This window comes from Saccopteryx bilineata, chromosome 2, assembly GCF_036850765.1.
Source record: "Saccopteryx bilineata isolate mSacBil1 chromosome 2, mSacBil1_pri_phased_curated, whole genome shotgun sequence".
In the NCBI taxonomy this organism is placed as follows: domain Eukaryota; kingdom Metazoa; phylum Chordata; class Mammalia; order Chiroptera; family Emballonuridae; genus Saccopteryx; species Saccopteryx bilineata.
The window spans coordinates 272,971,782-272,998,039 of record NC_089491.1 but is presented as its reverse complement, the minus strand read 5'-3'; the positions used below and the strand labels follow the sequence as shown (position 1 = coordinate 272,998,039).

The 26,258-nt window shown below is 50.9% G+C and overlaps 1 protein-coding gene across 6 annotated transcripts; it reads right to left on the bottom strand.

The window, feature by feature from the left end:
- Positions 1 to 1,856: 1,856 nt before the first annotated feature.
- Positions 1,857 to 22,384, bottom strand: KMT5A (lysine methyltransferase 5A). 6 transcript variants are annotated; one of them, XM_066260729.1, is made up of 8 exons: positions 22,337 to 22,384; positions 15,173 to 15,300; positions 13,893 to 14,049; positions 10,154 to 10,373; positions 9,681 to 9,768; positions 5,582 to 5,641; positions 4,388 to 4,578; positions 1,857 to 3,674 (listed from the first exon to the last, which is right to left on the bottom strand). In XM_066260729.1, exons 1-8 carry the CDS (start codon positions 22,344 to 22,346, stop codon positions 3,464 to 3,466), a joined length of 1,065 nt encoding a protein of 354 aa, XP_066116826.1. In that variant the 5' UTR covers positions 22,347 to 22,384; the 3' UTR covers positions 1,857 to 3,463. The 6 variants fall into 6 exon arrangements, with proteins under 6 accessions (XP_066116826.1, XP_066116828.1, XP_066116830.1 ...); XM_066260731.1 differs by having other exon boundaries at positions 15,173 to 15,296; positions 22,337 to 22,355; XM_066260733.1 differs by lacking the exon at positions 22,337 to 22,384 and adding an exon at positions 15,571 to 15,880.
- Between the last annotated feature and the right edge of the window lie 3,874 nt (positions 22,385 to 26,258).

Sequence of the window (26,258 nt, the reverse complement as noted above, 5' to 3'; positions counted from 1 at the left end):
GCGCCCAGTTCTCCAAATAGCCTAATGTTGATAATGAGCACACTGCATGGCATGCTGGCCTGCACCTTCGTTGTTTTTGTTTTTTAAAGATTCTTGCCTTTTTTTCTTTTAAAAAATGTTTATTTTAGCCCTGGCAGGTTGGCTCAGCGGTAGAGCGTCGGCCTGGCATGCGGGGGACCCGGGTTCGATTCCTGGCCAGGGCACATAGGAGAAGCACCCATTTGCTTCTCCACCTACCCCCCCTCTCCTTCCTCTCTGTCTCTCTCTTCCCTTCCCACAGCGAGGCTCCATTGGAGCAAAGATGGCCCGGGCGCTGGGGATGGCTCCTTGGCCTCTGCCCCAGGCGCTAGAGTGGCTCTGGTCCTGGCAGAGCGATGCCCCTGAGGGGCAGAGCATCGCCCCCTGGTGGGCAGAGCATCGCCCTGGTGGGCGTTCCAGGTGGATCCCGGTCGGGCGCATGCGGGAGTCTGTCTGACTGTCTCTCCCGTTTCCAGCTTCAGAAAAATACAAAAAAAAAGTTTATTTTATTGATTTTAGAGGAAGGGAACATTTGTTCCTGTGTGTGCCCTGACTAGGGATCGAACCGGCAACCTCTGCACTTCGGTACAATGCTCCAACCAGCTGAACTGTCTGGCCAGGGCCTGAACCTCAATTTTCAGTACCTCACACACATTGTCTCACTGTACCCTTTGGGCAGGTAGTGTTACTCCAGTAGTACATCGAGGTAACAGTACAGTGAGACCATGGCCCCAGCTCAAAATTGGTAGAAGCAAGACTTGAACTCAGGTGCTTCAGGCGCAGACTTAACAGCCCTGGGTTCAACTTCGTTATATATAATTTATTGTTTTTCTGAAGTGAGAAGCAGGGAAGCAGAGAGACTCCCGCATACGCCTAACCAGGATCCACCCGGCATGCCCACCAGGGGGCAATGCTCTGCCTATCTGGGGTGTTGCTCCATTGCAATGGGACCATTCCAGCACATGAGGCGGGGGCCATAGAGCCATTCTCAGCGCCCAGGCTGACTTTGCTCCAATGGAGCCTTGGCTGCAGGAGGGGAAGAGGAGAAGGGTGAAGCAGATGGGTGCTTCTCCTGTGTGCCCTGACTGGGAATTGAACCTGGGACTTCCACGTGCTGGGCTGACGCACTACCACTGAGCCAACTGGACGAGGTCCAGGCTTCAACCTTAGGCCTAGCAAGAAATTTCAGCAACATTTTAAGACTGGTCCAGAATGCCATCTCAGCAGTCTTAGACCAGGAGTCCCAATTCCTGTCTTTAAAAAAAAAATGTATTGATTTTATAGAGGCGAGGTGGGTGGAAATGAGAAGTATTAACTCATAGTTACTTCACTTTAGTTGTTCATTGATTATTGTATGTGCCTTAATGGACAAGCCTCAGTGTTCCAGGTGGATGCTCTGTCCACTGCGCCACCACAGGCCACACACTACTCTTTTTATTTTTTTTTAGTGAGGAGAGGCAGAGACAGTCTCCCACATGTGCCCACACTGGGATCCACCTAGCAAGGCCACTAAGGGGCAATGCTCTGTCCATCTGGGGCCCTTGCTCTGTTGCAATGGGAGCCATTTTTTAGTGTGTAAGGTGGAGGCCATGGAGCCATCCTAAGCACCCGGGCCAACTCGCTCCAATCAAGCCGTGGCTGCAGGAAGGGAGGAAAAGAGAAAGAGAGAGAGAGAGAAGTGAGAGGGGGAAGAGTAGAGAGGCAGAGGGAGGTTCTACTGTGTACCCTGACCAGGAATCAAACCCGGGACTTGCACACACCTGGCCAATGCTCTACCACTGAGCCAACTGGCCAGTGCCCCTACCTCTTGCCTTGTAAAAATCAGACACACAGGTGACCTCGCCTGGCAATAAATATTTTAATTTTTGTTTCATTTTATGATGACAAATAATTTTCAAGTTTATTTCCTTTTTTTTTTTTAAATACAAAGCTTAACCACAAACAGGTACAACCAAGACATTTAATCTCACATTGACACGCTCCATCGGATCCTCCTCCAATTGGCTGACCACTGACCCAGGCAAGTATGGGGTGGAGGGGAAGACTTTCTTAGGTAGCACCATCATGAGGCTGGGGTGGGTGGGGGCTAGAGGGCATCAAGGTTGAAAACAGGCTCTCACACCTGTCTCCATTCACATTTACCTGGGACCAGGGGGGCCAGGAGAACCCAGGTCACATCTCTAGAGCCTGGGCCCCTTGGACCACAGGTTAACAAGAGTGAGAATCAGTTCCCCTTTGGGAGGGAGGAAGAAGCTACCTACTCCCCCCGCTGTCACAGTCAAGGTGAAGACTTTACCCTTAGCCTTGATCCCTGGGTACCAGACCTGCCCGTTCCGCTGGGGTGGGGGTCTGTACTTTAGAGCTTGTAGGCTCACCCTTCGGGTCATGGTTGCAGTCTGCATCTCACGGGAAGAACCCTAGTTAGTCTGACGGGAAGCCTGACAGCAGGTCTGGAAGTTTCCACCCAGCAGAATGGGGTGGGGTAATGTGGAGTAGGGCGGGGAGGGGGGAGGACTGGATAAGTAATTCTGGTCCCACTACAAAACTTTATTTTTGATTAGAATAGAGTACCATCTCAAATCTCTTCTACAAAAAAAACAAAACAAAAAACCCCAAAAACAAAACCAAAAAAACAAAAAACACGCAGCCACCTCACTCACTTTAAGACCTATGTACATGTTAAGTTGTTTTCTGTGGTTTTCTTTTTTTTTTTGTTTTTGTCTTTTTGATTTTTATTATCCTTTTAAAATAAATTCAGTGTTCACATTTCTATAAAGAATTACCCCAGTTTCGGGAAGCCCTGCCCTGGCGGGGCTAGCTAAGTGATGCTTTTCCCTGCCCACATCGACTTGGATTTACCCGCCCTGATGCTTCAAGGTGCCCCAAAAAGCGGCAGCCCGTGGAAGAGTAAACCTAGGCGCGGCCCGTGCCCAGGGGCCACCGGGTCAGCAAGCTTTCGAGAAAGCAGAGGGGAAGACTTAACTTACTGTGAAACCTTTTTAAAAAATATTCATCCACTTCCATGTGCGCCTGTCTGAGACGGCAGGAAAACAAGAGCTTAAGAGCATCCCGTCGAGGGGGCCAGCGGCGGGAGGCGGCAGGGGGCGGGGAAGAGTCCAGCGTCCTAGTTCCTGTCCGACTCTTTCCTCCGGAACCTGTGCGGAGTCTCTGACCGCATGCACGGGAAGCACAAACGTTCGGCTTGTATGCAAAAAAGGTACAAAAAACAACTAGAATATAAAAGTTTTGGTAATATAAGGCCATCTGTTTCAAGTCCACCTTGGAAACCTGTAACAGATTATTATTTAAATACTACAGTGAAAAGGCATCTTAATATACTTTTTAAAAACATCTGAAGTCATCTGCTAAGATTAAGTGTAAAAAAAAAAAATCCATTCCCTTTGAGGGCACTTTGTCCATGGGAGAAGGGGGGCGGGGCGGGTGGTCAATGCTTCAGCCAGGGGTAGGCTTCGATGGAGGCCCGGCTGCGGTCCCCGTAGTCGTACAGGAGCTCCTCCCCGGCCTTGATGTCGCGGGAGGCGATGAGGATGAGGTGAGGCACGCCGTCGATGTCATGGAGTTTGGTTTGGCAGTTCCCACATTTGCTATGATTGATCAGTCTCCCCAGGCGGTTGGTCTCTCGGGTTGCGTCCACGCTGGCGGGAAGGGAGGGCGACAGAGGACTAATAAATTGATAGAGGGGCTTTTGAACCCAGTCCGGGTCACGCCTGCTCTCAACTCCCGTGGGATGTTGATTTATGGATATATATATATATATATATATATATATATATATATATATATATATTAATTAAAAGCCCAGAGAGGCACAGGGTGGGGTGTCTGAGGCAGGGGTGGGTGGGAGGAGACAGAAATGCAAAGGGCTCTTTGTGGAGGACCCAGGAGGCCACTGCAGAGTTCTGCACAATAAAGAAATGAATAAAAGTCAACTATGCCGAGGGGACAGGACGAGAGGCTGTGCGCTTGTGGGCAGGGAGTATGGGAACTCTCTGTACCTTCTCCTCAATGTTGCTGGGAACCTAAACCTGCTCTAAAAAAGTAGTCTGTTCAAAAAAAAAAAAAAAGAAATAAAAAAACAATTAACTACACTGGCCACATGGAGAAAGGAGCAGCCAGCCGATTTCCAGAGCCGGCCAGCCAAATGCACCAAGGGGGACGCAGCCTTCATTCAGAACAGCTCCAATCCCAAAGGTGAAAAACGGGAAGGGAAGGGGTGGGGGGAGCTGCTTCACAGTTTTGAGAAAAGGCGGCAAGAACTCAATAGGAAGCCAGAGCCACAGAATCAGGAGCTCATGCCCTTGGCCATGTGGCCCATCCGCTTTGCCAATGGCACTACTCCTGGACTTACCAGTAGGTCTTGCTCAAATACTGGAAATAGTACATGTAGCAGCCAGTAGAGGGGTCTTGTGCGTAGAGAGCTTCCCGCTTCTTGGCATCAGTGATCTCGATGAGGTCCCCGTGGTATTCCACCACAAACTCGCCCCGGGAGAACTGCTTGGTGGCGATCACGCCCCTGCCTTTGCCATCAATGAGGTCAATCTGTTGGGAGGTGGTGAGAGGGAGGGTTGGTTCAAAACAGCTGCAGATGTCACTGTGCCTGGCCAGCTTGGGGTGCTTGGGGCTTGCACTGCTCATTCTAACAGCTTTCCTGAGCTATGCCACACACACTTGACACATACAGTTCAAAGTGCATTAAATGTGTCCAGATGTGCAACTATGTATTCTCAAAATCCATCACTTCGAAAAGTTCCCTCACCCATTTGCAAAAGCATTGTCATGTTATATCTGCCTGAGAAATCTGCCCTTAGGAGGTTGTCACCCCATTTTACAGGTGAGAAAACTGAGGCTTAGAGAGGCAGAGCCATGTCTGAGGCACCCATGGTGAGGAAGTGGTGTAGCATGGACTCAGATCCATGCAGTTGGCCTCTTCCTCTTCCCTCCTACATTTCTCCTCACTCCGTTACAAATGCAGTGGGAGGCGGTGGCTTCAGGGGCCCAGACTTAAGTTCAGATCTTCCTAGACAGTGGTGGAAATTAAAGCTTTCTGACCCCCGAATCCCAGTCCAGAACAGTCTGGCCACCAGAGTTCCTTCATTCTCATCCACCCAGATGTGTCTGAAATTTGCCAAGAAAAAAGCAAATTTCTTGGGTATTGCCATTTCTCAGGAGAACAGAATTTAGGAAAAATGTATTACTTTCTCCTTCTAAAAGCTTCCCCAGGCGGCATGCTAATTGACAAAAGCCAGGTACAGCAGCTTCCTAGCCTATGCTTCCGTTTGTGTATAATGTCCAGAAGAGGCAAATCCACAGAGATGGGGAAAAAGACTGGCAGGTGCCAGGGCCCGGGAGTGACTGCTGGTGGGGACAGGGTTTCCACTATGTTTTCTGTGTGAGATGTGCCCTTAACAAGGGTTTTAGGATGTGGGCCTGTGAGAACCTAAGAAGTCTGGCTAGTCAGTGACCACTAAAAGATTAAAGTAATAGGGTGTCCCTCTGACATTAAGTTCTTGACCTCCATGGGGGGAGGGGCCTCCACCCTTACCTTCATTCCTTCTTCCTTCCCACTTTCGATCAATTGGTCTATTCTTTTCCTTTCTTCAGACTGGGAAGAAAACGCAAGAAGCACATCAGCCCTTTCTCCCAGGTGTTCTGGACCCGCCTGGGCCATGCCACAAGGTCACCCCCGCTGGCCTCTTATCACATCGGTCCCCAAGAATGCACAAGCCCCTTAACATTCCTTCCCCCATCCTTTTCTCATCACTCATCTGTTGTGGACAATTTGTCACCTGAGGTTCAAATGGACCAGGAGGGACACAGAAGTGGCCCAAGGAAGAAATGGGTGTGGCTGTGTTCTGTTTGGCCCACGCAGTGTTTTAAAAAATATTGAAATCGCTGACACCTAAAATCAGGACTCTGACTCGATGCACAATCAGCCAGGACTGAGTGGAGGCTGCGCCCCTTAGACGGAGCGCGGGTGAGAAGAATGCCCCCCCCCCCACGGAGTCACTGCCCTGCACAGAGAGGCTGAGGAGGGGCCAATGGTCTCCTGCTCACCTGTCCCTAGGGTCACCCCTCCTGCCACCACCTCCATCCCTGACTGTGGTCCCACTGCTCTGTCAGTGTGCTGGGAGCAGAAAGGAGCTCTACAGGGACAGACCAGGAGCCCCAACCCACCAGACAACACAGCACATGTAAGTGGGAGCTATGTGACCAGCAGAGCCACTGCCCACAGCTGAGTTCTGACCCTCCCCACAGGACCTTTCTAGTCACTTCTGTGGTATGTGTTGGGGGCAGAGCAGTGGGAATGGCCAGGTTTCTGCAACCTCAGGAGGGCTTTCTAGGCACTGCAGAAGACGCCCCCACCCCATAAGACAGAACCAAGCGAACCCAGCCCACTCCTCCACATTTCTGCCACTGCCTGGTGCCCAGCCATGCTGGTCCTTGCCTGGACACCTTCGCAGCCACCTTGGTGGTCTCCTGGCTCACACTCTGATCCCCCCACAGCATCCTGAGGGGTCTTTAAGAAATGTAAATGAGATCACCTCATTTGTTCCTGCCTAAAGCCTTTTGTAAGTTTTTTAAAAAATAGTAATATACCAATTATAATACAGGATGGGACAAAAGTAAATTCACAGTTGTTCTTATGGAAAATAGTACAATTGCTAAATAATACAAGAATGAACTGTTTTGCATACTCACAACTATACACCTACTTTTGTCCCTTTCTATAGTAACATACCAACAGCAATGTTCCCTAGTGTGACAAATGTCTCTGAGTACCCTAAGTTGTTAACAGCGGGTGGGGGAGGGACAACCAAGGAAGGGACTATGAGAATACTCTGTTCTGTCTCTGTAAGTCTATAATTGTTCTAAAACAAAAAGTTTATTTAAAGAAATACAGAAGCCTTTCAGCAACTTCCCACAGCTACTGGGATAAAACTCATTTCCCCAATGGCTTGTGAGGTTCTGCAGGATCCAGACCCAGCCCCTCGAGCCTCTCTGACATCCTCACCCTGCTCCCACATGCTGGCCACACTGGATGGCTCTTTGGGAAGGTCAGGCTTCTTCCTACCTCAGGGCCTTTGCACTTGCGGGGGGTGGGAGGTAGAGGAGTGGGTTCTTGAGTGCCCTTTCCCTAATCCATTTACCTGGCTTGCTTCCTCCCTTCCCTTCCCTTCCCTTCCCTTCAAATGGCACCTCCTCAGAGAAATTTTCCTGGCTGTTGCAAACGTAGCATAAACCTTGCTGTGCTGTTCAATTACTCTGTTTTATTAATTGTCAAAATGCTACCAGAAACAATTTTGCTCTTTTGGATGTCTTTTTATAAGCTCCAGGAGGATAGGGGCCTGGTGTTGTTTCCCGTGGCATCTCCTGGCCTAGAACAGTGCCTGACACATCAGTAAGCCCTCAAAGCAACAACACACACACATACACACACACAACTACCACACTGAATCATTCATTACTGACCAGCATGCAGCCCGGTGAGGACAGGCACAGTAGGCGGTGTCAGTGGGAGTACTCGCAGGAAAACTGGGGCAGGTGACGGGGCATTTTACTGCTGCGACTGAACACAGCACCAAGGAGACGAGCTGAGCAAAACTGGGACCAGCTCAATGCCCCAAATGCGGAGCCAAAGAGGTTGAGTTTCACCTCGAGGCCCGGTGGTTTGGGGCATGCCAACTACCAGCTTGAGGCTCCCTAGACACCCCCCCCCCAGAGGTCCTGAGGGGAGACTGAATAGGAGAGGACAGAAGTAAGACATCTCTGAGCTGGAGTGGGCAGGCTGCCGGGCACAGCAGGCCCAGGCCTGGGCTGGGGAGGAAGCCAGGGCACTGCCAACCGGCACAGACCCTGTCCCAGTGCTGGCTGTCAGCCTACCTCATAAACCGGCCAACCAGCGAAAAACCCCCACCACAAAGCAATGAGCCCTTCAGGGCATCTCTCCAAAGCCCAGTTCCCACCCTCCTGCCCTGGACCTGGACTTGGACCTGGAACCTGGGCCCAGCCCTGCCCAGTCTGTCTTCAGACTCACTGACATGATTGCCAGGCTTTGAATTTTGGTTTCATCCCTGGCTCACCACACCCCTCCCTTATGGCCTGCCTGCCTGAGCCCCGCTTTCTGCCATTCAGAAGGGCGGGCAGGTGAGGACACCACCCTGGCCCACTGCCTGGACAGCCACCACGTGGCCCCAGTGTTCACTCAGCAGCGCCAACGCAAACATGCCCGTCCAGTGACGGCGTAGCCTCCTGCGCCGCAGATCGAGCTCTGGGGAGGCAAGTGTCTGTACCCTCCCACACCTGCTGCAAGGTTTAGCAGCGGCGCATCATGCCCTGTAGCAGGCCTCCCACCCCCAGACAGACAGCCCTTGTGTTTTTTATGAGAAAGGCCAGCGTGGTGCCCCACCCCATAGCCCCACGGGCCTGCCTGTGTGGGCACACTGCGACTTGGCTGCGGCGGGGCAGCGGCTGGGTTACGAGGCCTGGAACCGCCTGCTCTTGCCCTCCGCAGTGCCGTCTCAGAGCGACCCAGCACCGCCTCCCGCTGCAAGCAAACATTTTATAACAGCTCCTTCTTGGCCAAGAGACACTGCCTGTCTAAGGAAATAAAGCCAAAGCTGCTTTTTTGAGGGGGGGAGGAATAGACTCTCTGTTTTGTTTTTCTTTTCAAGGAAGCCTCACCAATGCAAAGAACTAGAAAGAGAGGAGGTTGCTGGATTCCCCGGCCTGCAGTTACAGAGTCCACATAAAAAATGGTGAAGGAGACTCCTGCGGCCAGGGGTCCCCTACTTTCAGGTTGCTGTGGGGGTGTAGGAGAGCAGAGGGGCTGCCCCGACACCCGAGGAGGGGTGCAAGGACACAGCCCGGGCTGCAGGGCCAGGCCACACCTGGGCTTTCCTACAGCAAGGCAGCAACCACACCCACTGCATCAAATATTGACTGAGGGCTGCTCAGCCCAGCACTGCGTAAACACAGAGGGCGGGCGCCCCCCTGCCCAACGGGCCTTCTGGCTCTTTTCTCAGGTGTGCCTCGGGACCATGGCTGGGTGGCAAAGAGCAGAGAGAGCCTTGGGAAGTGGCAAGGCCAGGGAAACACAGCGCATCTGTGTGCCAAGCACAGTGCTAAGCATCCCACATTCACAAAAGCATTTCAATCTCCCCACATCCCCACAAGATAGGGCCACATTATCCCGTTTTACAGATAGGGCCACTGAGGCACTGAGCAATTAAGTAACTGGCCCAAGGTGCTGCAAACAGCCGTTGCTCTTTCCTGCCTCGAGACACAACACAGGAACTTCTGGACAAGCAGACAGACCAGCCTCCAAAAGGATACGCGGCCTTCCCCCTGGTCCCAGGCTCCAAGGGCCCTGCCAACAGGCCCTGGGAAGGCCCTTTTCCGGTAACACCTGACCACCCTTGCCACGATCCACAGGTTAGGAGGCTCCTCCCAGACGCATCTTACCAGCTGCATGGTGACCTCAAGTGTCATGGTGATCCCCACTAGACCATGGAGAAGACCGAGGCCATGGAGGCAGACACATGCTTCAGGATGACACACACAAAGCTCAGGTCTGCATGCTGAGCACCGCTCACTGAGCAGCCCTGCCCCTCCCACAGCGAAAATGAAAACCACGTGACTACCTGCAGCTCAGCTTTGCTCTTCCGGGAGCTCCTCCGCACCGGGTAGAAATCTGTGAGTTTGCGATTCTGTTGCGTTTTTCCTTGAGTTCTGGGGTGGGACGGAAAAAAGAGGAAAACCATACTGGCACCGAGGAGGCACACAGCTGGGGAGGGGCGGTGGCTCCTCGGAAACACTGTCACTGAGCTGCCTGTGTCTGCTGCAGCCTGAGGGCGCATGGGCTCACCTAGCCACGGAGGCCTCAGACTGTCCAAAGCAGGCTGCCTCTCTCAGTGGGGGAGGGGAGGGCCTTTGAGCTCTGGACGCCTGCCGGACTGGGATGCTGGCACATAATGGTGTCACTGATAGGAACTCAAGGGATGGGAGCCTTTAGCACAAGAGAGGCTGAAAGGGTGGCTGGCTTCACAACTCTATCTGCTGGGGTCAGGGAAATCGAACCGCTGTGCAGGAGGAGGGCACCCAGGGGAGCACGTACTTTTTCCGAGGGGCCGGCTTGCCCTTGATGGGCTTTTTGAGGCCTTGCTTGGCGATGGCTGCATTGGGGGAATCACAAGACGAGGTTGGAGTTTTTGGAGGTTCTGCTGCTTCGGATTTTTGGTTTGGAAAAGGTGCCAGGGGACCTCTCCTGGCGTCTTTGATCTTGAGTTCCTCGGACTTCATGGTGCTTCGTATTGCGTTCCCAGTGTTTCTCTTCTCTGTAGGCAGAGAGTGGAGAAAGGGAGGTTTATTCTAGGCGCCGTCTCCCAATTTCTAGACCATCAGCTGCTTGCTAAGACAGGCTCTGGGAGAAGGCAGGGTCAGGGGTGCGTGGGCATTGGGTCTGTCAGATCCAGTATCCACTGATGGCTTTCAGGGGAGAACCATCTGGCTTTACTTTCTGACCTCAGACACTGGGTAGAGAGCGTCTGGTCTTCTGCAATTTTTTCCAACTTTATTGAGATAGATCTGACAAAAATAGCAAGATGTTTAAGTGGACCTAGTGGTGATCTAATGTCTGCATCCATTGTGAAAGGGTGTCCCTCATGAACACATCTGGTCTTCTGCATATGGGGGCGGGAGGGGCCTGAATTAGAAGTGCCACTGACAGTCATCCCAGCATAAGCGCCCAATGAATCGCTTTCAGGAACGGGGCTGCAGGCCCCAGGAGTAAAGCTAATCCCTAAAGAGGGGCCAGTGTTGGAGTATGGGAACAGGTGCAACGCAGAGCCCCTTCCTCAGGATCCACCTGTATGCCTCATTCCAGTTCCTGCTACCCAAGTGGTCAAAGCCTAACATTCGCAGTGGTTCTCAGCTCAGTGCCTGGACACTGGTCAGTCAGTACATTGTGAGGGAGAAACGTTGAACATGATGTTACCGAAACAGTTGTGGAGCTCCAGTGCTGGTGAACTAGCCGCTTTTTAAAAACTGATTTGCCCTGGCTGAGTAGCTCAGTTGGCTAGAGCGTCATCCCGATATACCAAGGTTGTGGGTTCAATCCCCAGTCAGGGCACACACAAGAATCAACCAATGAATGCATATGTAAGTGAAACAACAAATCGTCATTTCTAACTTTCTCTCCCCCCTTTCCTTTCAAATCAATAAATATGAATTAAAATTTTTTTTTAATAATAAATGATTTACTTTTTAAAAACTAAGTAAATAATATGTGGCTGGTAGGAATATAAAATGGCGCCGTCACTTTGGAAAAAAAAGAGTTAGGTAGTTCTTCAAAAAGTTAAACATGGAGTTACCATCTGACCCAGCAATTCCACTCCTGGGCATTCATGAAGAGAATTAAAAACATATGTCTACATCAAAACCTGTATATGAATATTTAGAGCAGCTTATTCATAATAGCCAAAAGTGGAAACAACCCAAATACCCATCAACTGATGGACGAGCAAATAAAACGTGGTCCATCCGCATGATGGGATATTATCTAGTCACAGGAAAGAATAAAGTACGGACCCCCGTTATGACGTGATGCATCTCGAAAACACGATGCTAAGTGAAAGAGGCCAGGCCCAAAAGGCCACGTATCACCAGATCCCACTTCTAGGGAATGCTCAGAGCAGGCAGAGCCACAGAGGCAAAAAGCACACTGGTAGTTGGTTGGGGCTGGAGATGGGGAGAAATTGGGCATGCCTGCTAATACTTGGTTTCTTTGGGGGCGATGAAAAAATTTTAAAAATATATCAAAACTCCTCCAGACCATTCTTACTCCCTTACGTCTTCTTGAGTGGAACCAGGGGGATTTAAGGCCACCATGTTGTGTGCAACCTTAGGAGTGGGTGGTGCCCATGAATGTCAGCTGTCACATCCAGGCAGAAAAAAGATCGAGAATCAAAGATAAGAGCCTGGCTCTTGAGGGCCTCCTCCAAAGTACATCTAGCCCAAAATTCTAATCATTGCCATTTATTAACACTATGAGCTAAACGAGCTTGCACGTGCAACCTGTCACCATGGAGGATCACTTATATCCCACCCCATTCCAGAAGGGATGCCAGACAGGCTGAGCACATGTAGAGAACTCCCTCCCCAGTCTTTGCATGGCAGGTGCTACCCTAAGAGGTGCCAATGCAGAGAGGAGTAGGCTATGACAGCTGATATTGGCAGAGGAAGGACCATGGGATGGAGCCTGTCACAAAGTCCTCTGACACCCATGTCTTAACTGATCTTCAGAGTAGCCATTTTACAAATGGGAGAACTGAGGCTCAGAAAAAATGTGCAACACTCCCAGGCTCCCTCCATGTAAGTGGCAGAGGAAGAACCCAGGTCGCTGGAACACCAAACAATATAGCATCGCCCTGTGCACATCAAGCTGGTGCTAGCTCCTGTCTCTGGTGCTCCGATCTGGCCCCAGAAGTTGGGCTGACCCATTGCTTATGACACATTTTTTCCTGTTAACAAATACAAGGCTTCCTTGTATGGAGCTGCTGGTGGCCAAAGTTCTGTTTCCTTTTTTTTGTGGGGGGGATTTAATTTTTTTTTTTTTTTTTGTATTTTTCTGAAGCTGGAAACGGGGAGAGACAGTCAGACAGACTCCCGCATGCGCCCGACCGGGATCCACCCGGCACGCCCACCAGGGGGCAATGCTCTGCCCCTCCAGGGCGTCGCTCCGTTGCGACCAGAGCCACTCTAGTGCCTGGGGCAGAGGCCAAGGAGCCATCCCCAGCGTCCGGGCCATCCCTGCTCCAATGGAGCCTCGGCTGTGGGAGGGGAAGAGAGAGACAGAGAGGAAGGAGGGGGGGTGGAGAAGCAAATGGGCGCTTCTCCTATGTGCCCTGGCCGGGAATCGAACCTGGGTCCCCCACACGCCAGGCCAACGCTCTACCACTGAGCCAACCGGCCAGGGCCTAATTTTTTAATTTATTTTTAGAGAAAAAGAAAGGGAGACAGACATAGAGACAGAGAGCGAGACATCGATTTGTTGTTCCACTCATTCACACCATCACTGGTTGACTCTTGCATGCGCCCTGACCAGGGATCAAATCCACACTTCAGCATGTCAGGATGACATAACTACCTACCAAGCTACCCAACCAGGGCCCAGAATTCTGCTTCTTTAAAACCACTTTTATGAGAAGGAAGCGTGGTGAATCAGGAAGAGCTTACGCTCTCCAATGCCACTTGGAAAGGGAATATTTAGATTAAAGCAAGATTTCTAGGTGGTTTCAGCTTGTTTGGCTGAGCCAGACAGAATCCTCAATACTTGTGCATTTTCTTGTTCAATATTTTAACTCATTGCAATTATGCTGCTTTTACAGAGTAGCTCTGAATACTTGAGTGGAAAGAAACTTTAGAAACGAAGTCAAGGCCAGCTCATAAAAAAAGGAGATCAGATCCCGGCGTTCACACAACAGTCAGGACTGCAAGTGACTGGTCTGAACAACCTAAGACTCATCATTTCTGTACTTCTGGCATCTGTGAGCCTCTTTAACTGCAAATCAGGTGCATTATTTTTGCTATTTGGCAAGATAATCAAGTTCGAAGGACATGCCAACTCCTGTGAAAGCAGGAGAACCTGTTAGACCAACAGGGCACATGCCCTGGGATAGGCCACTCTTTCCCAAGTCTTGTGTTTCTTAGCAGCGAGACAAAACATCGTTCCTTTCAGACTCAGGTGTGAAAAGGCTGGATAAAAATTTAATCAAGAGGTATAATTATGGAGAAAAAAGGCTTCTGCCACCCGACCCGCCAGCTGTGGTCAGAGCAGGGCCATTTCGGAGGCTTACCTTCCCGTTTCCTGTAGATTCCGGTTAATGGCTTCCCCTGGCATTTGACTTCGTGATGTGCAACTGAGTTCTCTTCCTGAAGGGGGGAACGTATTCCAGAGCATTTGTTCGGGCTCATGTAGGTATAGATCTTTGACTGCCCGGTAAACACATTCTCCTAAAACGACAAATGCATATTCTGAAAGAGGCTTTAAGAAGGAGATCCCACAGCATTTAATGGAGAAGGGGCATGCAGAACACAAAAGACAAAAAACCCGACATCATCATCTTTCCAAAGCAGGGCTCCTGGGGATGCCAGCCCCAGCACAGCAGTGAGGGTTTTGAATCCCCCAGGAACAAGCTGGAAGTTTCCTGTACACGTGGCCTCTAATTCTGGTCACTAAGGGGACATCTGGTCAGCGGGAAAACCAGCTATCCACAAGGTCAATATAAGACAACCTACCAGTAAGTAGCAGGGAGGTCAAAATGACCCAGAGGGAACAAATGAGGACTTTGAAAGGCTGCCTATGGGCAGGAGCTGCAGGGCCTCTGGCACAAAACAGGTCTCAGGGAACCTGATTAACCACTTCTTGGTCCAGAGGTTAGCTGGCAGGACTTGTCACCACTGCCCCAGCCTTCTGTGTACCCAAACCTGGCCCCTCTCAAACCAAAGCAGCCCAGCAGCCTCCCAGAACGTGGACTGGACTGCGGTTGGGGAAATTCTCTGGGGTAACCGTGGCTGAGTAGGAAGCAGAGAGCTAATGAAAGCAGGACCTAGTGCCAGCTCATTTAGGGCGTCATTCTACTGCAAATGGCATCTTGGCATTAACAGGAGGGTGGGCAGGCGGGTGGGGCAGTGCAGATCACTGCTGGTGTTTCTGGGTGTGGGGCTCCTCTTCTGAGTAAGCACGAAGCATTGCTAGGGGCCTTTCTGTCTGGAGAGCCATTTCAACACCAAGTCAGGGAGACCCATTACGCTCTGAGGGGCCCAGGCAGGCCCCGCACACCCTGGGGAGGCAGCCACCTTCGGGGCAGCTAGGTCTCGGGGTGCTGAAATGCCATAAAGACACAAACTTTTCCGAGGTCACATACTGCCAGGGTCATGGCGGAGCAAGTGTGGACGCCACTCCCAGGCAGGCCACAGAAAAGGAAGCTGCCCGGCTGGGCGTCCCGCCCGCATCCCTGCCCCAGGGCGGCGGGCGGGGGCCGCGGGGCGAGCCCACGTGTTCACGGCGCGGGGCCGGCGGGGGCGCTCGGCCCTCGGGGCGCGCTGAGTGAGTGCGGGGAGGGTGCCTGCTTACCCCGTTGGTGCGGGGCCTCCCCGGGCCCCTCCGCTCCACCATCTCCGGGCCCGGGGCCGTCGCTGCCACCGCCACCGCCGCCGCCGCCGCCGCCGCCTCCACCGCGCGGGGCTTGGACATCTTCCTGCCTGGAGAAGGGGACCCGGGGGAAGCGGGGGAGGGGGCGCTCAGGGCGCGGCGGGGCGGGGAGCGGGGCCGCCCGGGCCGGGCGCCGCGGCGGCGCCTCCCGCCGCAGCCATGTTCCGAGGGCCCGGCGGCGATGGGCCTCCCACCTCGCCGGAAGGCAGGGGCCGGCCGGCCGGACCAGGCCGGGGCCCGTGTCGCCCTCCCGCCGCCCGCGGCCCCGCTGGGCCCCGCGCGCCGTCCGCCCCCCGCGCGGCCGGGCCCGACACACCCACCTGCAGCCCGGCCAGGCCCATGGCGGCGCGCCCCGTGCCTTCGCCGCCGCCGCCGCGGCCCGGCCACCACCGCTGCCGCTGCCGCTGCTGCTGCTGCTGCCGCCGCCACCAGCGCCGCCGCGGCGCCCCGGGGAAGGGCCGGCGGCGCCCCACGGCGCCCCCTTCCCCCATGGCCTGCGAGGCAGGGCCAGGCACCCGCGCGCCGCGGCAGCCCGGGACGGCCCGGGACCGAGAACGCTGGAGGGAGGCGCTGGCGGCGCTTCCTTCGCGGCCCGCCCGCCTGCTCACTCGCCACCGCCCACCGTGGGCTGCCGGCGCGGGGAGGGGCCGGCAGGGGCGGTGCTGCGCGGCGGCTCCGGGGGAGGCGGGCGGGCCATGAGGGCGCCGCCAATCCTGACTCGGGCGCGCCCTCTCGCGCGCGTCCTCAGCCACTCGCCGAGGACCGGGAGGGAAACATGGTAATGACAGCCCAGGCTCTCGGCCCACCAGGCTCCTCTCGCGGGTTCACGGATATTTTGGGAGACCCGTCGGTGTCAAGCGCATCCAGCAGCGGTGTGCCCGAGCCTGGGTTCACGAGGCGTTTTTATGGGCATTTATTTAATCCTTTCCGCAAGCCCAGGAGAGGCAGATACTGTGGCAAACCCATTTAAGAGGAGGATACGAAGGTGCACGGGCTTGCCCAGGGCCACAGAACTAGAAAGTGAGATGCCCGGGCGGTATGCATTTGACAGGTACAGGCCCTGAGGGAAACAGAGGCGGGGTTGTAAAAGAAAGTGTGCTGGGTGCTGGCTGCTCTTGCTTAAGTTATCTCGTTAAAACCTCACAGCAGCCCTAGAAAAGTACACACTGTTATTATCTCTTTTCCACAGATGGGAAACCAAGGATCAGAAAAGTGAGGAGGTTGGACAAGTTCTCCGAACCAGAAATGCATTTCCAGGCAACTGACCCCAGAGTCTACACTCCCAGCCTCTACCCTTCCTGGTTACAGATGAGGAAATGACAGTTGGACGAGCAAATGGTGTTGCAGAGGGTTAAGCAAGTCACAGAGGTCTCCTGTCCCCACCCCCACTCTCCTTAAGAAAATGTGCTAGAGGCCCTGGCTGGGCAGTTCAGTTGGTTAGACCATCGTCCTGATACACCAAGGTTGCAAGTTCTATCCCCAGTCAGGGCACATACAAGAAAATCAACCAATGAATGTATAAATAAGTGGAAGAACAAATTGATTTTTCTCTCTCTAAAATCAATTTTTCAAAAAACTGTATAATGAGATAGGCAGGGGTTCCAGGAACTTGGGTGTCTCATTGCCCTGTGTCACTAAACTCTGGTCATCAGGGTTTGAGGGCTCAAGGCCAAAGAGGCCAAAGAGTCCCTGTATTTGTGCAAAGTCAGATGTAAACAAGACACCTAGGGGCACCTAGTTCCTGTTGCTTGGGTCACGACCCAGGAGCAAGATTGGGTTTCCCTCCCTGCACAGACCCAGAGGTACTTTGTGACCATGGCCAAGTCACATTCCCAATCTAGGCCTCAGGGTCCTCATGGATAAAAAGCAAGAACCTTGAATTCTATAACCCACCCAAGGCACCTTGAAAAATTAACAGATTAGCCTGACCTGTGGTGGCGCAGTGGATAAAGCGTCGACCTGGAAATGCTGAGGTTGCCGGCTCGAAACCCTGGGCTTGCCTGGTCAAGGCACATATGGGAGTTGATGCTTCCAGCTCCTCCCCCCTTCTCTCTCTCTGTCTCTCCTCTCTCTCTGTCTCTCCCTCTCCTGTCTAAAATGAATAAATAAAAAATAAAGAAAAAATTAAAAAAAATTAACAGATTAAACAAATAGCTGTCACTTTCTTGGAGGGGGGGGTGAACACAAAATACAGTGTGTTGTAAAATTGGGTACTGGATACCAGCATTATTATGTTAACCAGTGTCATTGCAGTAAGTTCAATGGAAAACAAGTAGCTGTCACTTTAAATGGCTACCTCTCCTTAGAAGGGATAAGACTGGGTAGGATTAAACAGCAAGACACAGCTCAGAAAAAAGCCTCTCAGATCAGCTCTCACTTTAGAATCCTTCAGGGCAGGGCTGGGGAATACTGCCCACTCCCCCACCCCACCATACCCCCATCCTCCCAAACTCTAATTCTGCCCACTTGAACACCAGGAGGCCATACCAAGAGTGAAAGAGGATTCTAAAGTGACACTCTTGACACCCAGGTGGAGCCATTTCAAACAGTGTCTATCACAACTACAGGAGCAGAAAAGGTTTGCAGTTGCCAAACTACCACAAGAATCATGACTTGAGAGCAGGAAGCAGCTGCTCAGATCACCTTATCCGTTTCACATACTATTTTTTAACCCCCGCCCTACACACACAAACTCCTGGCCATAGTGTTCTCCATTTTAGTCAAATGCAAGGGGGTACATTCAAGTACAAGTCTAGCACCTATTCCTCTCAACCACATGGCTCTAGAAACAGTAACACCAATCATTAAGTATAAGCTTCAAAACAAGCTTTCTCTATACCTAAGGTATCCATATTTACATGTAACAAATACACCCATTAGCAGAAATAAAAATTCTTAACGTTTCCCAGGACCTCATAGAAAGAGAATTCGACAGCAATGCTACAAAGACTTAATCCTTATCGAATATTTACTACCAGTTCAGCCCTGTAATAAGGCATTATTAAATTGAACTTTCCCAAACATTTATGAGAAGGTACTACTATTTTACAGATGTTGAAATTGAGGCTCAGGGAAAAGAATGATCACTTGCCAAGGTTTCTGAAGCCAGCTCTGCTATATGAGGGTACTTTACCATGAAGAATGCATATTGCTTTCCTTGAACTCAGACACTAACACAGCAATTCACTCATTCCACAAACATTTATTGAAAACTTCTTTGTCTCAGGCCCTGTGGTAAGGATACAACAGTGAACATAGACCAATGGATCACAGTGAGAACAGAGGGGTCAGTAAGGCCTGATAGTCCACAATGAGGACTGTGAATTTGATCCTAAGAGCAGTAGTGAGGTTGGTGGTAAGGGGATTAGTGAAGGTCACATGGTAATCTGTGTTCTTGGGGACCATTCTAGCTGCTGCTGAAATGACAAATTGGAGATGGCAGAAGTGCAAAGAGGCAGACCATTTACAAGGCCATCTGACAGTGAGGAGAGGTGGACTGATCTTTTTCAAGCTAACGCATTCAAGGCTGAAAATATGTACATGATTGTTAAACTTTATTTATTTATTTTTTTTGCTTTCTTTTCATTTTTGATTGTAAAACTTCAAAACCAGAGAGGGCCTGACCAGGCAGTGGCGCAGTGGATAGAGCGTTGGACTGGGATGCAGAAGACCCAGGTTCAAGACCCCAAGATCACCAGCTTGAGCGCGGGCTCACCTGGTTTGAGCAAAAGCCCACCAGCTTGAACCCAAGGTCACTGGCTCCAGCAAGGGGTTACTCAGTCTGCTGAAGGCCCGTGGTCAAGGCACATATGAGAAAGCAATCAATGAACAATTAAGGTGTTGCAACACGCAATGAAAAACTAATGATTGATGCTTCTCATCTCTTTCTGTCCCTGTCTATCCCTCTCTCTGACTCCCTTTCTATCTCTGTAAAAATTAATTAATTAATTAATTAAAAACAAAAACAAAAAAAAACCAGAGAGAAATTGCTGGGTGTCTGAGCCTTTTGTTCATATGGCCCAGCAGGCCCCTCAAAGTGAACTGCAAGTTGGGAACAAAGACCACTTGTCTTAAAGAAAGAAAAGAAAATTGACCCCCTCATTTGAAGTACTATAAATGATTTGATATTAATGATACCAAATGCCCAATTTACTAGTTTGCAAGAATGATGCAGCCTAAGCCTGACCAGGCTGACCAGGTGGTGGCACAGTGAATAGAGCGTCAGACTGGGACGCCGAGGACCCAGGTTTGAGACCCCGAGGTCGCTAGTTTGAGCACGGGCTCATCTAGTTTGAGCAAAAGCTCACCTGCTTGGACCCAAGGTCTTTGGCTTGAGCAAGGGGTTACTCGGTCTGCTGAAGGCCCATGGTCAAGGCACATATGAGAAAGTAGTCAATGAACAACTAAGGTGTTGCAACGAAAAACTAATGATTGATGCTTCTCATCTCTCTCCATTCCTGTCTGTCTGCCCCTATCTATCCCTTTCTCTGACTCTCTCTCTGTAAAAAAAAAAAAAAAAAAAAAAAAAGATGCAGCCTAAGACACAAGTAACTACTAATTTGGAGGTCAAGTGAGACCGTGAGAATCACTAACCAATAAACTACAAAGGTGATGTGTAAGCCTGCATGGTAGGAGTTGGGGACACTTGGTCCTGCCTGGGTAAGAAAGGTACAGTGCAACCAGCACAGGCACAGCGTGGTCAGAGTCTAGATAGCGACTTTGGACTTCAGCTTCCACCTCTGAAAAATAGAAATAGGCTCTGGCTGGTTGGCTCAGTGGTAGAGTGTCAGCCTGGTATGCAGGAGTCCCGGGTTCAATTCCCGGCCAGAGCACACAGGAGAAGCGCCCATCTGCTTCTCCACCCCTCCCCCTCTCCTTCCTCTCTGTCTCTCTCTTCCCCTCTCGCAGCCAAGGCTTCATCAGAGCAAGGTTGGCCTGAGCACTGAGGATGGCTCTGTGGCCTCTGCCTCAGGCGCTAGAATGGCTCTGGTTGCAACAGAGCAACGCCCCAGATGGGCAGAGCATCACCCCCTGGTGGGCATGCCGGGTGGATCCCGGTTGGGTGCATGCAGGAATCTGTCTGACTGCCTCCCCGTTTCCAACTTCAAAAAATACAAAAAATACAAAAAAGAAAAAGAAAAATGGAAATAACAATTTGTAAAGATTTAACTGAGATAATAAAGTGCTTGGCCCTTAATGGTAATTATTAAGTATTGGTAACAACTAAAGTATTATTGGGCCCATAATAAGTATTTAAGTATTTCTTTTTTTTTTTTTTTACAGAGGCAGAGATAGACAGGGACAGACAGACAGGAACAGAGAGAGATGAGAAGCATCAACCATCAGTTTCTCGTTGCGCGTTGCGACTTCTTAGTTGTTCATTGATTGCTTTCTCACATGTGCCTTGACCGTGGGCCTTCAGCAGACCGAGTAACCCCCTGCTGGAGCCAGCGACCTTGGGTCCAAGCTGGCGAGCTCTTTGCTCAAGCCAGATGAGCCCGCGCGCGACCTCGGAGTCTCGAACCTGGGTACTTCCGCATCCCAGTCCGACGCTCTATCCACTGCGCCACCGCCTGGTCAGGCAGTATTTAAGTATTTCAATCGCAAAATGCTTAGTTTTTTGTCCCTACTTACTGATTAATTAAGGCAAACTTTTTTTTTAATTTCTACTATTGAAATAGGTAGTTTAAATGATTTTGTTATGGTGGGAAAATGAGTCAGGGATGCATATTTTTATTAAGATTTATCAGATAAATCAGTCAGATACTATTAAATATATTTCAGATGCTTAACACTTTTCTGAAGAAAAATATTCGTCTTAATTTCCTCTGTGAATTGAGTTATTAAGCTCTTTAACTTGAAGTTCACTGTGTGCCTCATTTCTTAATCAGAATCTGGGTAAGTCTTGTCCCAAATGACCCAAGAGGGATGCTGGGAGAATAAATGATGCAATTGGGTGCAGGGCCTGAAAAGAAAGGGCCCCAATAAAGATTTGCTTAATGGATCCTTATTATTGTTGCTATAGGGAGCATATTGCATTAAGGTAAATGCCTACTAAAATGCAATGCCTTGGTATATTGAGGGGAAATGTAAAATCTCAACTTATTTTTTAAAAATAGTAATTCTAGCCCTGGCAGTATACCTGGGTTGATTAGTGTCCTCCCATATCCCCGATTAGGGAACACTCAGAAATAGATTGATGATAGAGATTGATATCTCTCTCTTTCTCTCGCTCTCTAAAATCAATAAATAAAAAAATTTAAATAATAATCATTCTGGCCAAACGTCATGCTCAAGTTTTTGCATGAAGGATACTCAGCGGCTGGAAATGACCAGCAGTTGGAGATCACTTTGCCGCATAACGTGGGTCTTACAGTCCTGACAGCAAACTAGGTGTGCAAGGAAGGACTTCGGTCAGGGACATCGCCTCCCGCGGCTGTGCCAGGTATCCCACCCAAACCACCTCCGATGGGCAGGAGTCCTGGTCAGCTTCGGGACGAAGGGCTGCCCCGGGAGGTACAGGGAACCCGACTTATCCCAATGTGGGCCAGCGGGGCCGGGTCCCTGCCCTAGCGGCGCAGAGCTGACCCAGGGTGTGGGGAGGAAGGAAAGCGCCTGCCGCCGTGTCCACTCCGAAGCGCTTGCCACGATGTGGGTTACCGATCCGCGCCCTCGCCTCAAGGTCCCCTATTTTCCCAACAGTGAGAGCCCAGCGGGCGAAGCTTTGCCCTCCCTCCGTCTTTGCATCAATAACAACCATTCCCTAGGTGTCCTGTGCTTTAATTTCCAAAGAGCTTTGACATATGGATCCGTTGCCTCTGGAGAGGCCAGCCAGCTGGTGCCTACACTTAGAGGAAACCGAGGCACGGGAGTGGGAAGAGATTTTGAAGGCTTCTGGAGGTGGGGTGCGGGGACAGGAAGGTTCCGCAGCGTCCCCCCCCGCCCCAGTCCCACCACAAGTCCCCGCGCTCCGTGGGAGCAGCCCACAGGAGGATGCCTCTCCGCCACCGCTCCCACCACCCTGGTCCCTCCTTCACTGCGAATCCCCATCCCAGCCGCCCAGGCGCTGGTAACCTGAGCAAATACCTCTAGCCATGGCTCTGGTCTGTCACCGCTTAGGATCTCCCGGGAAACGCAGCTTTCGAAAAAAGTTGCAACAACTGTAGCCAACTGCTCTACGGAGCACCGGCTGCTGCCCTGATTGGCGCCTCCACCCGCCTCTCTTCAAACTGCGAACTTTGATAGGCGGACGTGGGAAGAAAAGCCCGCCCTTCTCCCCGCCTCCTCGGTCGGGGGCGGAGCGAGCGGCCGCACTTTCTACAAACGCTTTCGGGACAAGTCCCTGCGGAGGGGGTGGGAGGAAGACAGGGGGAGGGTGGAGTTTTAAATTTCATTGTCTCTTTGCGCTGATTGGCTGAGGTGGAAGGACACCCACGCTACCATTGGAGGCCCCAAATTCCGCCCCCTCACGGTGCTGAAACTCAGAGGTTTAGTCACGTGGCTGAAAGACCCGGTTCAGAGTGGACCCGATTGGGTACTTCCGGTTTCATTCCAACTTGACCGGAACCCGACCTTTGACCCCCGACTTCCCCTTATGACCTGGGGAGCCTAACTCCCAGCAGTTTCATAGATATATTTTTTATTCATTTTAGAGAGGAGAGAGAGAGAGAGAGAGAGAGAGAGAGAGAGGAGAGACAGAGAGAGAAGGGGGGAGGAGCTAGAAGCATCAACTCCCATATGTGCCTTGACCAGGCAAGCCCAGGATTTCGAACCGGGGACCTCAGCATTTCCAGGTCGACGCTTTATCCACTGCGCCACCACAGGCCACTCCCAACAGTTTGATACCTTAACCAATACCTTGACCTCCTTCAGCAGTTTAGTCCCTTCATTCCTAGGTTGGAAAGGTTTATGGGAACAGTCTATTATTCCAGTAGTCAAAACCCGCTGGCATATCTCCTACCAACTAATGGGGTAAATGGATAAACCTAGAACCTCAGAAACCCTAGGTCCTGTCCGGTTGGCTCACCGGTAGAGTAGCCCTGTGTGTGAATGTCCTGGGTTTAATTTCTGGTCAGGGCACAAAGGACACAGGAGAAGTATCCACCTACTTTTCCTCTCCCCCCCTTCTCGCTTCTCTCTCTCTCTCTTTTTTTTTTACGGAGACAGAGTCAGAGAGAGGGATAGATAGGGACAGACAGACAGGAACAGAGAGAGATGAGAAGCATCAATCATCAGTTTTTTATTGTGCACTTTAGTTACTCATTGATTGCTTTCTCATATGTGCCTTGATGGGGGGGGGGGGGCTACAGCAGACAGAGTAAGCTCTTGCTCATGGAGCCAGTGACCTTGGGTCCAAGCTGGTGAGCTTTGCTCAAACCAGATGAGCCTGTGCTCAAGCTGGCGACCTCGGGGTCTCAAACCTGGGTCCTCTAAATCTCAGTCTGACGCTCTATCCATTGCGCCACTGCCTGATCAGGCTTCTTTTTCTCTCTCTCTCTCTCTCTCTCTCCCTCCTGCAGCCATGGATCGATTGGAGCGAGTTGGCCCCAGGCGTGGAGGATGGCTCCATAGCCTCTGCTTTAGGCACTAAAAAATGGCTCCTGTTGCAACTGGGCAAGGGCCCCAGGTGGGCAGAGCATCGCCCCCTAGTGGGCATGCCGGGTGGAGGGGGGGAGGCATGAGGGAGTCTCTCTCTGCCTCCCTTCCTCTCACTAAAAACAAAAAACCAAAATCCTAGCCTAACATACCCACCCATTTCACAGATGGGGAATCAAAGGACCAGAGTGAACAGCTGACTTACTTGCTGCTCATGGTTAACCAGCAGTTTAATTGCAGGACATGGATTTTTTTTTTTTTTTTTCTCAAGCTAGAAACCAAGAGAGACAGTCAGACAGACTCCTGCATGCGCCCCACCGGGATCCACCCGGCACGCCCACCAGGGGGTGACGCTCTGTCCACCAGGGGGCGATGATCTGCCCCTCGGGGGGGGGGGTGCTCTGTTGCGACCAGAGCCACTCTAGCGCCTGGGGCAGAGGCCAAGGAGCCATCCCCAGCGCCGGGGCCATCTTTGCTCCAATGGAGCCTCGGCTGCGGGAGGGGAAGAGAGAGACAGAGAGGAAGGAGAGGGGGAGGGGTGGAGAAGCAAATGGGCACTTCTCCTGTGTGCCCTGGCCGGGAATCGAACCCGGGACTTCTACATGCCAGGCCGACGCTCTACCACTGGGCCAACCGGCCAGGGCCAGGACATGGATTTTTTTACTTCACTAGATGATCACTTCAACCTCAGGAAAACAACCCTGCAGTGTTCCCCACTCAAGGGAGCTGCTGTTGGGTATGGCCCTATAGAGGCACAGGTTTCCTGGATATTCTTTGCTTTGAAGACAAATGTCTTCATTCACTCATCCATTCTTCCCGTGGTTCCCAGAAAGGTTTTGGAGACATCCCCATTGCCCAAGGAGCCAACTGTTGCACCGACAAAGTAGGAAAGCAAAATAAGGTGATGTATATGAATGCACTGGGGAAAGTGGTCACTAACTTGCTGTATGACATTGGCATATTATTTCAGCTCTTTAGCCCTCAACTTTTCCAGCTGTCAAATGACTTTGGAGTTGGGCCAAGAGTGATCTCCAAGGTTTATTCCAACTTCCATAAATATATAGAGGTTCTTACTTTCTCTAAAATCCATCAATTTGACATTTCTTGAGCTCTTTACCTGACATTGTTTGATTCCCCCCAAGGGTAATACAGTGGCAAATAAGACACACATTCATATTTTTTTAGGGAAGAAACAGACAAAAAAACCACTTTTGAAAAGATAATGTTACATAGTGATTAGTGCAATGAGTGAAATGAAAATAGGGGAATTATACAAAGCTTGAGTGGAGAGAGAATGCTTCTCTAGACTGGTGAAATGAAATTCTTTTTGAGTTGGTGGCTTTAAGTTGTACTCTAAATGTACTGCTCACAAAAATTAGGGGATATTTCAAAATGAATATAAAGCAATAAAAAAGAAGCATTTGAATTTTTTTTTATTAAACAGGAACATCAGAAAAGCAAACGACAAGTCAAAGAAAATTGTTCAATTATGCAAGTGAGATGCAAAACCAACTTTTATTTCATGTATGAGAGTGGTTGGCAAACTCAATAGTCAACAGAGCCAAATATCAACAGTACAACGATTGAAATTTCTTTTGAGAGCCAACTTTTTAAAACTTAAACTATATAGGTAGGTATATTCCTTATCGAGGTAGCGCCCGCACGTGGTATTTTGTGGAAGAGCCACAGTCAAGGAGCCAAGAAGCCGCATGTGGCTAGCAAGCCGCAGTTTGCCTACCAGGTCACTAGAGAAAAGACTGAAAGTACTGGAGTATCCACACATCCCCTGATCCACTCATTTTTGTGAGCTGTGAATGTAAGGTCCATAGGAAAAGGTTCTTCCAGGCAGAGGAAAGAGCAAGTTCAAATGCCTCCAGATGGTAACGAGCTTGGAGTGCTGGGGAAAAGAAAAACGACCCAATGTGATTGCAACTAAGTAGACAGATGATGGAGAGAAGGGAGGACCTCAGGCTGAAAGGTAGGCAGGGGATAGATCACAGAGGCCCTTGTAGACGGTGCTGCTCTTTGCAATCTAAATCTGCTTTTCTCTCCCCTGCTCTGCAGGATCAGCCTGCAAAGCATTAGGCTCCTTTGTCGGCTACAGTTAGGTTCTGTCAACAGGTGAGGATACGGGGAGACAGGAAGGCAGGCGGAGGAACAAGAGACTTGCTCAGGCTTATTTATTTTTTTTGTTTGCTTGTTTTTTTTTACAGAGACAGAGAGTCAGAGAGAGGGACAGACAGATAGGAAGGGGGAGAGATGAGAAGCATCAATCATTAGTTTTTCGTTGCAACACCTTGATTGTTCATTGATTGCTTTCTCATCTGTTCCTTGACCCTAGGGCTACAGCAGACCGAGTAACCCCTTGCTCAAGCCAGAGACCTTGGGTCCAAGATGGTGAGCTTTTGCTCAA

Bases quoted from the DNA above. Each gene is read 5' to 3' on its own strand.
- KMT5A (XM_066260728.1), bottom strand. From the start codon at position 15,741: ATGGGGGAAGGGGGCGCCGTGGGGCGCCGCCGGCCCTTCCCCGGGGCG. The intron at 14,050-15,570 runs GTGGGTGTGTCG...TTGTCGTTTTAG, and splicing joins TGGGCCTGGCCGGGCTGCAG to GAGAATGTGTTTACCGGGCA. The intron at 10,374-13,892 runs GTAAGCCTCCGA...CTCTGCCTACAG, and splicing joins AATCTACAGGAAACGGGAAG to AGAAGAGAAACACTGGGAAC.